This window comes from Oryx dammah, unplaced genomic scaffold (assembly GCF_014754425.2).
Source record: "Oryx dammah isolate SB20612 unplaced genomic scaffold, SCBI_Odam_1.1 HiC_scaffold_18, whole genome shotgun sequence".
In the NCBI taxonomy this organism is placed as follows: Eukaryota; Metazoa; Chordata; class Mammalia; order Artiodactyla; family Bovidae; genus Oryx; species Oryx dammah.
In genome coordinates this window covers 105236406-105249876 of record NW_024070202.1, presented here as the reverse complement: position 1 = coordinate 105249876, position 13471 = coordinate 105236406, and the positions used below count along the sequence as shown (strand labels likewise).

The 13471-nt window shown below is 40.9% G+C and overlaps 1 protein-coding gene across 1 annotated transcript in view; it reads right to left on the bottom strand.

Moving 5' to 3' along the window:
- Nucleotides 1-13368, bottom strand: part of MGAM (maltase-glucoamylase) — an 85440-nt gene extending 72072 nt beyond the window's left edge. The window contains exons 1-2 of the mRNA XM_040259902.1: nucleotides 13033-13368; nucleotides 10720-10838 (exon numbers count right to left, since the gene is read on the bottom strand). Coding sequence (XP_040115836.1) covers nucleotides 10720-10838; nucleotides 13033-13177 — 264 coding nt within the window. The 5' untranslated portion in view covers nucleotides 13178-13368. The remainder of the gene's footprint in view (nucleotides 1-10719; nucleotides 10839-13032) is intronic.
- Between the last annotated feature and the right edge of the window lie 103 nt (nucleotides 13369-13471).

The following is a 13471-nucleotide window of genomic DNA, read 5'->3' as shown; positions in this document are numbered from 1 at the left end:
ATCCAACCAGTCCATTCTGAAGGAGATCAGCCCTGGGATTTCTTTGGAAGGAGTGATGCTAAAGCTGAAACTCCAGTACTTTGGCCACCTCATGAGAAGAGTTGACTCATTGGAAAAGACTCTGATGCTGGGAGGGATTGGGGGCAGGAGGAGAAGGGGACAACCGAGGATGAGATGGCTGGGTGGCATCACTGACTCGATGGACATGAGTCTGAGTGAACTCCGGGAGTTGGTGATGGACAAGGAGGCCTGGCATGCTGCAATTCATGGGGTGGCAAAGAGTCGGACACGACTGAGCGACTGAACTGAACTGAACTGAACTGGACATACTTTCAGGGAGATATGGGAATGCTTTACAAATGTAAGACACATAAAAATTGCATAGATATATAAACAATTAGATTTAATCAAATGCTAATTTTATGCTAATAACTGATATTAAAGATCAAAAAATGGTGTCCATCTATGGCTTCTATTGCTATGGAATCAGGCTTCATTGTGAATTCAACTAGTCCACAGGTTTTGTTTTTTCTTTTCAAAACCTATTCGGATGAAACTTCAGTATAACAGGAAAAGAGAAAGGTGTTGAAAAGAGTGTTAAGTAGAATGGTTTCAGGATGCTCCCCAGAGCTTAATAATCTCTTCATTGAACTGGAAAGGGCAAAGATCAAAGAGTGGCCCAGGCAGCAGGAGAAGTGTTGGCTTCCTGGAAACCCCAGGCCCTGCAGCTGAGCTAAGCAGTGATGGGAAGCAGTGTGGGAAGAAGCAGAGCCCAGGCACACAGGCAAGAGAGTGAAGAGTATGCGAAATATCGGAAATGAGTTGCAGAGAAAAGCTATGAAAAAGACAATAAGGACAGCATCGAAGGCACACAAAAAGAATCAGACCTAAACCCAAGACACAAAACACCCCTTGAAGTCAAACCTGAGAATTAAAATTTAAGAGAAACTGCCAAAATAATATAGGGTGTAGCATTTCCAATACAGTACTGAAGGGAAAAAATTCTCAAAGCAAAAAATAAGGAAAGAAAATATGACTATGGGAGTGAAGGTGAGTGGGGAGCAGTACATGAAAAAAAGAACAAGTGGAAAACACGAAATGAGACTGTAGTTTTTCAGGTCAATTGCTATATGGCTTAAATAATTAACTTAGAAAACAAAGATGATCTGATTACATTTACAGAAATGCATTTAGCTGAAGTTGCTTATAGACAGCACACCCAAAATTTAAGCTTACAAAAGCACAGAAAACGGGGGAAACAGTTATGTGAGAAGAATACTAACCAAAGACCAGAACTATAGTAATAGCTGACAAGTAGGCTTCCCGGGTGGCTCAGAGGATAAAGCATCTGCCTGCAATGCAGGAGACCTGGGTTCGATCCCTGGGTTGGGAAGATCCCCTGGAGAAGGAAATGGCAACCCACTCCAGGATTCTTGCTTGGAGAATCCCATGGACAGAGGAGCCTGGCGGGCTACAGTCCACAGGGTCGCAAAGAGTCGTACATGACTGAGCGACTTCACTTCACTTCAGACTTTAAGTAAATATTCATTATTAGGGAGACACAGAGTCACTATATGAAGATGAAAACTCACCAGAAAGATATGACATCTCAAATCTGATATGCACCTGATAATAAAGACTCTAAGTATTTACAGGAAAAAAAAATTTAAAGAATCAAAACGTAAACCTGAAAAAGATCTTACTTATATCATGGACTAGTTTTAAAGAACTCCCTCAGTAATTAATAGATAAAGTAGACAAAAAAGTAAAGCTACTCTGCTTTTTGCTTAATAGATGCATACAGGCTCCTACACTAAGACAGAGGGAAACACTGGGTTGAACTCAGAGATGGTGAGAAACCAGACGCTGAAGACACTCTTTATGACCTAGTCGAGCTCTGCTCCACCTGAACCTTTCTCCTCCACCCCTCAATCCTTCTTAACATTTACAGAGAGAGGAAAAGAAACAAGAAAGCAAGCATTTAGCATCATAGTCAAACTTGAAAGAAAAAGGAAACCTAGAATCCAGTCTTATCCTTGAATGTAAAAACCTAAAGGAGCACACAGGTTTAACAACAGAAATCAGCCACGTATTAAATAAAGAGCGGGTGGTGTTTCTCCCAGAAATGCAAGAATCATTCAACACTAGGAAACCCACTGTATAATTTGTCATAACTTATTAAAGGAAGTACACAATACAACCCTTTTAAATTGATCAGCTATTCAAGATAAAATTCTTGGCAAACTGAGAAAAAAAGTAAGTTTCTTAGTTGGATAATGGGTATCTACCTAAAACCTATAATAAGCATTTCACTAAATGTGAAATGTTAGAAACATTCCCTTTAAAATCAGAAAAAAAAGGGTAGATGACCCATATCTATGACTTATTATAATTAAATATGTATAGGAGGTCCTAACACAATAAGACTAATAAGACAAGAAAATAAAATTTGCTGAATGACTCAGGGAACTCAAACTGGGGCTTTATGACAACAGAGAAGGGTGGGATGGGGTAGGAAGTGGGAGGGAGGTCAAAAGGGAGAGGATATATCTATATCTATGGTTGATTCATGTTGATATATGGCAGAAACCAACACAATATTGTAAAGCAATTATCCTTCAATTAAAAATAAATATGTTTTTAAAAGAAATATAAATTAATTTTCTAAAAATTGTAAAACAAAAAGGGTGAAGCTAAGATGTCATTATTTTCTGACATAATATTGTGTAATTAAAATCCAAGAAAATTTATAGAAATAAATTTATACTAAATAAGTTAATTATTATATTAGATCTTCTGCTTTCTTTTAAAGTTATAATTTTTTTTTCTTTTTTGCTTTTAGTGTTCCTGGAATTGTTCCTCGAGATTGAGCTTGATTACACTAAAATATAAAACATCTGTTCATTAAGACAGCATAAAATAGGTTAACACCGCCTCATTACAGCAGAAGACATTTGCAACATGTATAATAAAAACAAGGAGGAGAATCTAGAATAAGGTGAGCAAGAAATGTGTACAAATCAGAATGATTGAAAATAATTTACTGATAAAACTACATATGCCTTGGAATGTGTTGATCATTAGGTCATTAGGAAGCAGCAGATGTAAGATTAAATTGAAAAATCAGGACCTCAGCAACTGTAGCATTTTTTTTTTCATTTTCACCAAGAATTTTTAATGAACAACATATTCACTGTTTTGTTCTGTTACCTTCTGCCATTTTTCAGGTGACATCATAATTCCATCTTCCTGAAATTTTTATCTTTTTGAGCAAACAACTGTTCCAGGTGCCTTTTATACCCTTAGAGGGAATTGAAATTTTTTCTATTAAGAGAATTTTGTAGACTGAAATAAATGGAAATCTGAAGGTGCAATGTCTGGTGAATACAGTGGGTGAATCAGAACTTCCCAATCAAGCTGTAACAGTTTTGCCTGGTAATCAAAAAAACATGTGGTCTTGTGGTAGAAGATTATGCATTTTCTGTTGACTAATTCTGGATGCTTTTGTTGAATGCTGCTTTCATTTGGTCTAATTGGGAGCAGTACTTGCTGGAATTCATCATTTGGTTATCCAGAAGGAACTCATAATAGAGGACTCCCTTCCAATCCCACCATATACACAATATCACCTTCTTTGGATGAAGACCAGCCTTTGGTGTGGTTGGTAGTAGTTCCTTTCACTTGCCTCATGATCTCTTCCATCCCATATTGCTTCACCTCCCATCATTATTTGTTTTATTTTTTTTTATTTATTTTTTATTTTACTTTACAATTCTGTATTGGTTTTGCCACAACTGTAGCATTTATAAAAGATGGAAAGCAAGGTTTCAAGGACAAACGCAAACAGGCGAGAAGGTGCAATGAGCATCCCTGGTGTAATGAGAGTCGGCCTGAGTGAGTCAGAATTAAGCCATCTCCTGCTGCTGGAAGGAAAGGGTCCACAGTGGACCTTGCTCATTCAGCCCTGCCAGCCATCCTGTGTCAGGTACTGGCTCCTCTAACCCTCCATCCCTCCATCCTGTTCTTACTATATTGTCCAGTGGCTCTCCACATGCTTTATGTTTACCACTACCTACTCTGATCAAAATTGGAATGTATAAAACGGCTGCACGTCTCTGACAAATGCACCATCAGGAGAGGGGGTCTACCGCCTTTCACACGGAATCACACTGCACCTGGGATGCTTCCTTCTCTCCTGTTTGCGTTTGTCCTTGCAATCTTAAGAGAGAAAGACTCTAAGACCACATGGAAAGGGAGTGGGGCCCAGGTGAGGTGAACCTCAGAACCATCTTCACCAAGGTGCCAGACATGAGTGAAGCCATCTTGGACCCTCCAAGCCCATCGGCCTGCAAGTGTGTAGCCATCCCAGTCCACACCACATAGAACAGAAGAACCACCCAGCCAAACCCTTCCCAAATCTCTGACCCATAAAAATGGGAGATGTTACAAAATGATTGCTGTTATATGTTTGGAGTAGTTCATTTGGCAGCAGTGAATAAATGCAGAGACCATGCTGTAAGAAAATAGGGTACCTAAACAATTTAGATCTGGTTTTTTTGGTCCAACAAGGAGGGAATGTGGAGCAGGTAAGAAGCAGCAGGGCTCATAGCTGCCTAGCTCTTCTCAGAACAGTTTTATCACTGACCTACAGGGAATCCAAAAATGTTGGATGCATTCATTCAAATGAACTAGATCCCAAACCCAAATATAAATACATTTTTAACTATCCAGTTTCTGTATCTCTTCTGCCCTCTGTTGTTATAGATAATAAAGACTTTTCTAAAATACCAGGAAAATTGATGTTGCGCATAAATATAGAACCAGAAAGTTTTTATACAAACGTAATAAGAGTGAGGAAAGGTATCCCATTCTCAAATACTGGCAGCAATTTTAGAAGTTGAAAAATACTTAACAAAACACTTCCAAATCACCTTCTACTTAGTTAAACATTAGCTGGACACTTTTACATTCAGCAAGTTTGACAAGTGAGTGAAATTAATCTCAATTCATTAAAGTGCCTTACTTATAATTTCATAATATGCACTTTAAGTTTGGTTTAGAAAGTTAACTTGACCACTTCTTTCTATCCCATAGTGAAGTCTTACAGCAAAGAACATGCCATGTCTGCAATTCTTATGATCTAGAATCTCGAGTCCCCTAAATTATACTACAGTGAAGTTCACAGAACATCTGTCAGGGCCTCAGAGGCATTATTTTAAAATCTTGTTAACCATAGGATTTAGTAGCATTCCTGGCACTTGTTCAGTAGTCATTTGTTAATGAATAAATTTCAGTGTCCACATTGTCTCATGTCACTGATAAGGTCTTGACAGTCTGCAAGGGACAGTCTGCAAGGCAAATGTGATTTAGTGACCAAGTGGCAGAGTTTTCCAGAAGTACAGCCAAGATCAGAAATTAATATCCTGGCTCCCCTAACATGCTGCTGCCCAATGGCTACACTATTGGTTCAAGACAACTTAAGTCTATATTCAGGCCTTTGCAGCTCACTGCCCTTCCCAGTACAGTACAATGGCTCTTAATTAATGTTGTGTGGACACAGAGTAATTCTGAGGTTGGAGACTAATAATGATCTGATATACACTTGCTGCTGCTGCTGCTGCTGCTGCTGCTGCTGCTGCTGCTGCTAAGTCGCTTCAGTTGTGTCTGTGACTCTGTGCAACCCCATAGACGTCAGCCCACCAGGCTCCTCCGTCCCTGGGATTCTCCAGGCAAGAACACTGGAGTGGGTTGCCATTTCCTTCTCCAGTGCATGAAAGTGAAAAGTGAAAGTGAAGTCACTCAGTCATGTCTGACTCTTTGCGACCCCGTGGACTGCAGCCCACCAGGCTCCTCCATCCATGGGATTTTCCAGGCAAGAGTACTGGAGTGGGGTACCATCGCCTTCTCCAATATACTTGCTAATATACTGTAAAACTTGCTCCACTGAACACTTATTGATAAGAAACTGGAATTTGGAAAAAGACATAAGTAATAAGTAGATAATTACCAAATATGTTTGTTATCAAATATGACAAAGTTTCTGAATAAGAAATAGTGTGACCACTCAAATATCATCAAAAAGATTACCATTAGTATTATCATTAATCTTATCCACAGGAAACACATAATTGCAAATTGTTCTCAGCTTAACTAAATGGTTACTCAGCAGGTTTAGTTTAACCATGTAAATCTCTTTTTATACAATACATTCCAATCCTGAAAACCAAAGAGTTGAAAATCATTACCCACCATCTCTCTCCCAAGCTGGATATCTGGAATTTATGCTAAATACTTCTGCTCCATGCCATCAGTGGGATCGTTCAACTAAATATTGGAATGGTGGATAAAAGGCTTCATCAGGGAAGTGGAAAGTGACATGCTCTTTCAGAATGGAGAGGTTCAGGGTAAGTATAGAGTGTGAGCTAAATTGCTTCAGTCATGTCCAACTCTTAGCTACCCTACAGACTGTAGCCTGCCTGGCTCCTCTGTCCATGGGATTCTCCAGGCAAGAATATTGGAGGGGGTGGCCATGCCCTCCAGCTGTCGCTAAAATCTGCATGGGTGGGATGCTCTAAGTGACACTGCAGAGGCACAGAAAAGGGTAATTAGGGTCTTAGACGACAGAAGGAAGTGTTTGAATATTACCCAAGGCATCGTAATGTATGCTGTAGGTACTCTAGTTAGGTGGAAATGGAATAAAGTAGGATGTTCAGGAGAGTGCTTCAACCATGCATCTAATGAAACAGGCAGGAGGGGCAGATTTGGGATTCAGAAGAGATAGATGCTCACAGCCTACTGAGTAATCCAGGCATGAAGTAACATTTACTCAGTCTTACTCAGTGCTTGCGTATGACAGCAGTGAGAATGGAAATGATGTGCTTTTTCTAGAAAATATTGTTAAGAAAAATGTTTTAAAATACATGAAATATTAACCAAAAGCACTGAGGGGAAGAGTCAAGCAAAAGTTATGCTGTTCCAGCCTCATAGACTAGAACCATAACAGAACAGCCCAGACAAATCTGCAGTTGAGGCAGGAAAGCAGATTTGCTGAGAAGGTGGTGCGTTCCAGAGCCGTGATTGTGAGACATCCAGGTGAAGATGCCCTGTAACCAGCTCCTAGTCCAGAACTAGAGATCAGGACTAGAGGTTTAGCTACTAATAACTGAGCCATCTTTCCTTCTGAGACCCATGAAAGGGGCCCTTTGAGCCCATTCTCTCTAAAAAGGCTCCCAAGAGCACTGCGGGGTGGTTGACAGATGACTTTATTCTTTCCTGGACACAGGATTCCCTCCCTTCACTGGGATAAGAAACAATGGGATTTACAACAAAGAATCATCTGAAGGGAGATTTATACTGTCAATTCTTCAACCCCAGAGGAGAGAAGGTGAGCTGAATAAGAAAACATTACAGCAATGGCTTCAGCAGTAAGACGTTGTGCCCAGCCTGGCGTCATGTTCATAATTTCTTACCACTTCCCTCCCCCATATAGCCTTAATATTTTCCTTCAACAAGTACACTTATCTATATGTATATAGATACTTTAATATTAAGTATCTGTAAGATATTTATCTATATCTATACACACACATACACATCATTACCCATAGAATCAGAGCTTCTCAACAACAGCCTGGATCAGCATATAAGCACCCAGGATACTTAAAACACACAACAAAATACCTAAGAAATACTTTCTATGAAAAACCCAACCCCTGAAAGTGCTTTCTAGAGTCTTTCCCTCTGGCTGAGCTTAAGAGGAGCAGGCCAGTGACTGAATGCCAAGGGCATAGATTAATTCCCTTGGGTATAACACATAGAAGCAAGGCAAAGGTTGTTTACTGAACTACGATCTTGACACCACAGCATTTATTAAAAGGCCTTATAATAAAACTAAAGACCAATTCCTGAGGCAGCAGTGACATGTGACATTCACGTGGCCAGCAATAAGATGGGGTGTTGCAGGAGGGTGAACAGACTGAAGATGCCTTAGTCTTCCAGGCGAGCTTCTGAGCAAGTAGTTTCCTAGCATGCTATCACAGGGGCAGGTAAATGGGTGTGGATCAGCTTTCTGGAAACATCCTGCTTGGGTACAACCTGCTTAGACCACAACTTCCCATTCCTGTTGACAAAGCAGCACAGCGACGGTCCTCTACAGCAAGCTCCAATCTGCCGTATAGTCCCGAACTCTGCATGCTCTCTGGCACCCATCCTGTGACTTGGCCATTCGGGGCCGCTCGACACGTCCCGTGTGCCCCATGCGTCCTCTCTGTCACTTCGTGTGCACTGTCTCCTCTTTTCTGAATTCGCTTTCCATTTCTCTCTGCCAAAAATCCTACTTACTGCCAATTCCAGACCGCCACCTTCTCCTTGGTAATAATCTCTTCTGTTTCGTGATCCACACAGTATTTTATTTACAACTTACAAATTTTTGTTTTATAGTCTCGTTATTTATTTACTTTGGTTATCTCCTCTACCTATTGAATCTATCATCTAAGACACTAAACTTTTTGACATTTGGCCCCAGACCAAAGTGTCTTTTTTTTTCCTTTCTCTCTTCTATCTTCTTTTTCCTTTATTTCTACAACTTTTATTCTCTCTTTTCTTAGTTTCTGATTATATGATTTCATTCAGCCCTCAGTGGCTTCTCTTAGATGCTATATGTCACATAAAAAAACAAACTCCTCTACCCCAAATCCAAGGTCTTCCAAAATCTGAATCCACCTTTTTCTGCTCAGATTCATTTCTTCCTACTCCAAGCAGGCATGTCTCTTCACTAATCTAAGACTGAGTTACATTAATTTTGCTCAGGATAAGATGCCAGATGAAGGGTGCTAGAGTCTTGGTGAGATGAACCAGTCTAATTGGGATTCCTTCTGATTTTGGCAGGCAGGAGGAGAAGGGGGCAGCAGAGGACCAGATGGCTGGATGGTATCACTGACTCAACAGACGTAAGTTTGAGCAAACTCCAGGAGATGGTGAAGGAAAGGACAGGGGAGCCTGGTGTGCTGCACTCCATGGGATCGCAAAGAGCTGGACATGACTTTTAGCAACTCAGCAACAAAAACAACCATACTGGAGCTCTCTCTTGCCTTCAACATGGCCTCTGAGCTTCCCGACTAGCTCTGTCAAATCACTGTTCTCCTAACTACAGGAATTTGAACAGAGGCACACGCACACACATGGAGAATGCCATGTGAAGGCAGAGGCAGAGAATGGAGTGATGTAGCTTCAAGCCAAGGGACACCGAGCATTGTGGCATCACCGGAAGCTAGGAGAAATGCATGGAACAGATTCTTCCTCAGAGCTCTCCGAAGGAACCAACCCTAGACTGCCCCGGCGGCCTGCCAATGCAGGGGACACGAGTTCAACCCCAGGTCCAGGAAGATCCCACACACCACAGGGCAACTAAGCCTGCGTGCCACAACTAGTGGAACCCACGCCCTAGAATGCTCTGCAACAAGAGAAGCCGCCACAATGAGAAGCCCTCGGCCTCCACAACTAGAGAAAGCCCGAGCATAGCCACAAAGACCCAGAACAGCCAAAAATGAATAAATAAAGTTAGTCTTTTTAAAAAAAAAGAACCAACCCTAGCAACATCTTGATTTTGGACTTCTAGCCTCCAGACGTATGAGAAAAAAAAACAGAAATACAATGCCTTTTGGTATTAGGACCTTCAGACAAACTAAAATAATATCTCTCAAGAACATCACAGATTTTTCCAGCCCACAGACAATAGGACAGCCCAGAGGTAAATGTGAGGGTGTCACATGCCCAAGACTCACAGGCAGCAAGCATCCTCTCCGTGCTTGGTACAAACCTGCCATTTACACGTCAGTGGACTTCACTCAGAAGCCTGCATTTTGTGTTTGTTCACTCCCAACATGAAATATGACTGATACGGTGTGTGCAATACACTTTATAATCCTAATATCCTGCTGGATTTCAGCTGATGATCAAGAAACATTGCCCTACAGTAAATGCCCAGATGTCTGTACTATCTTTAATCTGGTATTTATTACCTCTTCCTTCAACACTTGGCTCTGGAAAGTGAAAGTTGCTCAGTCCTGTCTGACTCTTTGCAACTCCATGGATTATACAGACCTTGAAATTCTCCAGGCCAGGATACTGGAGTGGGTAGCCTTTCCCTTCTCCAGGGGATCTTCCCAACCCAGGGATCAAACCCAGGTGTCCCACATTGCAGGCAGATTCTTTACCAGCTGAGCCACAAAGGAAGGCTCTAGAAACTTTGTCCTTATTTGAAATACTGTTTTGTGCCTGTGGTTGACTTTTTATTGTATCCTAGATAACCTATTGGAAATGTGTAAGGAAAAAAGAGAGACTGACAAAGGAGAGAAGAAAGAGTCAGAGAGAACTAGTAACCAAGCAGTGTTACCAGATAAAAGACAAATACATTTTTAGTATGAGTAAGCCCCAAGTCTTACTTGGAACATATACTAAAACCAACTTCATTGTTTATCTGAAATTAAATTTAACTGGGCAGCCTATACTTTTATGTGCTGAATCTAGCAACTAAAGGGAATTTTCTAGTTCTTTTCCTAAAGCAGCACTGTCATTTAAGCATGAATACAGGATTACTTTTTCTGAATCAGCAATAATTGCAGTGCAAACAACAATTCTACGGGCTACAAACAAACAAACAAAAAACACTTTATCCAATCGCATAAACTCTTAAATGAAAACCAGAGTCATAACTCAAACCTTCGTTGGTGATTGGTCAGGGATGCAGTTTATCCGTTCCGAGTCATTTACCACTGGGCACTCGGCAGAACCAGGGGTGGTACTTGTCCCAGGATCTGGGCTAACTGTCGTCCCAGGATCTAGGATTATCCCAAAAACAAACATAAGATGAGACCATCAGACAGAATTAACATCACAGGCATTTGATACCCCCATAGCTCTCAACACTTCCAATTATATGGATGTCACTATTGATTTGGCTTCACTGTGTGACTTTGAAGTGTACATATTCACTTTATAAAGCTTCATTTTGTTCTTGCTGACTGCATTTAACCCTATATATACCTGTACCTGGAGATGAGCATGACAACCCACTCCAGTATTCTTGCCTGGCAATCCTATGGACAGAGAAGCCTGGCTGGCTACAGTCTATAGGGTTGCAAAGAGTCGGACACAGTTGAAGCAACTTAGCATGTATGCATACCTGTACCATCTCCTTCTACCAGCAAGGCCTTCCCCAAGTACATATAAGAGCAAGGAGTTAGATTCCACCATTAGATTGGAAGCTCATCAGAGATTTCTTTAGGGCTCTCTACAATAAGCTCATAACAATATTAGGACAAAACAATGAGGCTTTTATTAAGCTTTCTTTTCACTAGGGTTTCCAATTCAAAGTGGTGGGTTGGGATTTCCCTGGTGGTCCAGTGGTTTAAAGATTTCATTTTCCAATGCAGGGAGTACAGGTTTGATCCCTAATTGAGGAGCTAAAATAAGATCCTACCCACATGCCTCAAGGTCAAAAACCAAACATAAAACAGAAGCAATATTGTAACAAAGTCAATAAAGACTAAAAATGGCCCACATCAAAAGCAAACAAACAAACAAAAAACTTTTAAAAAAATCAAACAAAATACCCCAAAAGTGGTGGATTAAAAGAACTTCATATTTATGCCAGTTTCCGCATGCAGGTTTTATTTAGTTTCATCTTTAGGATCAGAGAATTTTAAGAATTTAACAACCTTTGAGATTATTTAATCTAGCTTCCCACAAAAGTAGAAATGGCATGGCTGAGAATAAGAAAAGGAGGGAATAGTTTTTCCTCTGGCTACATACTGGCCCTCGTTGCCTGCCCCAACTTGGAAGCTGCTCTTAGATGAAGCCCAGATGCAAAATCATGGATAACTCAGCACAGTCTAGCCCGACTTTGAAAATAATACAGCTCAATGAACTTTTAATAACTCTATTAGCTGTTATTTTCTTAAAGAACAAACTTGGGCCTAATATACTTCACTTGATTATATACTTATCTGACTATGTTTGATATCAGTTCAGTCACTCAGTTGTATCCAACTCTTTGCAACCCCATGGACTGCAGCACACCAAGCTTCCCTGTCCATCACCAGCTCCTGGAGCTTGCTCAAACTCCATCCAGTCAGTGATACCATCCCACCATCTTACCCTCTGTTGTCCCCTTCTTCTCCTACCTTCAATCTTTCCCAGCATCAGGGTCTTTTCCAATGAGTCAGTTCTTTGCATCAGGTGGCCAAAGTATTAGAGTTTCATATGAGGGTATTATTATTGGGGAAAAATACAAGTATTCAATGAAATTTGGCCAATATATTTCAAGTGCCAGTTGTGGAATCCTGTACTATGCTAAATTGGGGGATAAAAGTGTCAGAGTTAGGCCTACAATGTATACCTGTTTGTGCTGTCACATTATTTTGCCAACAAAGGTCCATCTAGTCAAGGCTATGGTTTTTCCAGTAGTCATGTATGGATGTGAGAGCTGGACCACAAAGAATGGTGCATGCTGAAGAATCAATGCTTTTGAACTGTGGTGTTGGAGAAGACTCTTGAGAGTCCCTTGGACTGCAAGGAGATCCAGCCAGTCCATCCTATAGGAAATCAGTCCTGAATATTTATTGGAAGGACTGATGCTGAAGCTGAAGCTCCAATACTTTGGCCACCTGATGCGAAGAACTGACTCATTGGAAAAGACACTGATGCTGGGAAAGATTGAAGGCAGGAGGAGAAGGGGACAACAGAAGATGAGATGGTTGGATGGTATCACCAACTCAATGGACATGAGTTTGAGCAAGCTCTGGGAGTTGGTGCTGGACAGGGAAGCCTGGTGTGCTGCAGTCCATGGGGTCGCAGGGAGTCAGACACGACTGAGCGACTGAACTGAACTGAACTGAACTGCGCGCTGTCACAGTTTGAGTCAGACGGTCCCCAACACACATATACAGGCTCACACCAGTGAACATGAAAGCATTACTTCCCTGCCATTTATGAGGTTTCTGCTTTGAAAATAGCAACATATGGAGGGATAACTCCAGACTTCCTTGTTACCTTGTGATTCCAGGGAATCTCTGGCTGAAAGCACGAAGATGGGAATAGTGATGATAAACACCACAAGCAGAAGAATACTGAGCATAAGCTCCAAAGTAGTGAACTTTTTCAGCTTCTTTCTTGCCATCTACAAAAAGAGAAAACAATTTTAGATTTGAGTTTTCTTTCACATATAGTCAGTGAAGTTTTTTTAATGAAAAAGCTCAAATGTATATACAAGAGGAATGAGTAAAATAACAAAGGCCCAGGTACCCATCAACTATTAATAGATTTAAAAAATTATCAATTGGCTAATCTCACTCTAAAGTAAGTGTTAGTCACTCAGTCATGTCTTACTCTTTGCGACCCCATGGCCGTAGTCTGCCAGGCTCCTCTGTCCATGGGATTCTTCAGGCAAGAATACTGGAGTGGGTTGCCATTT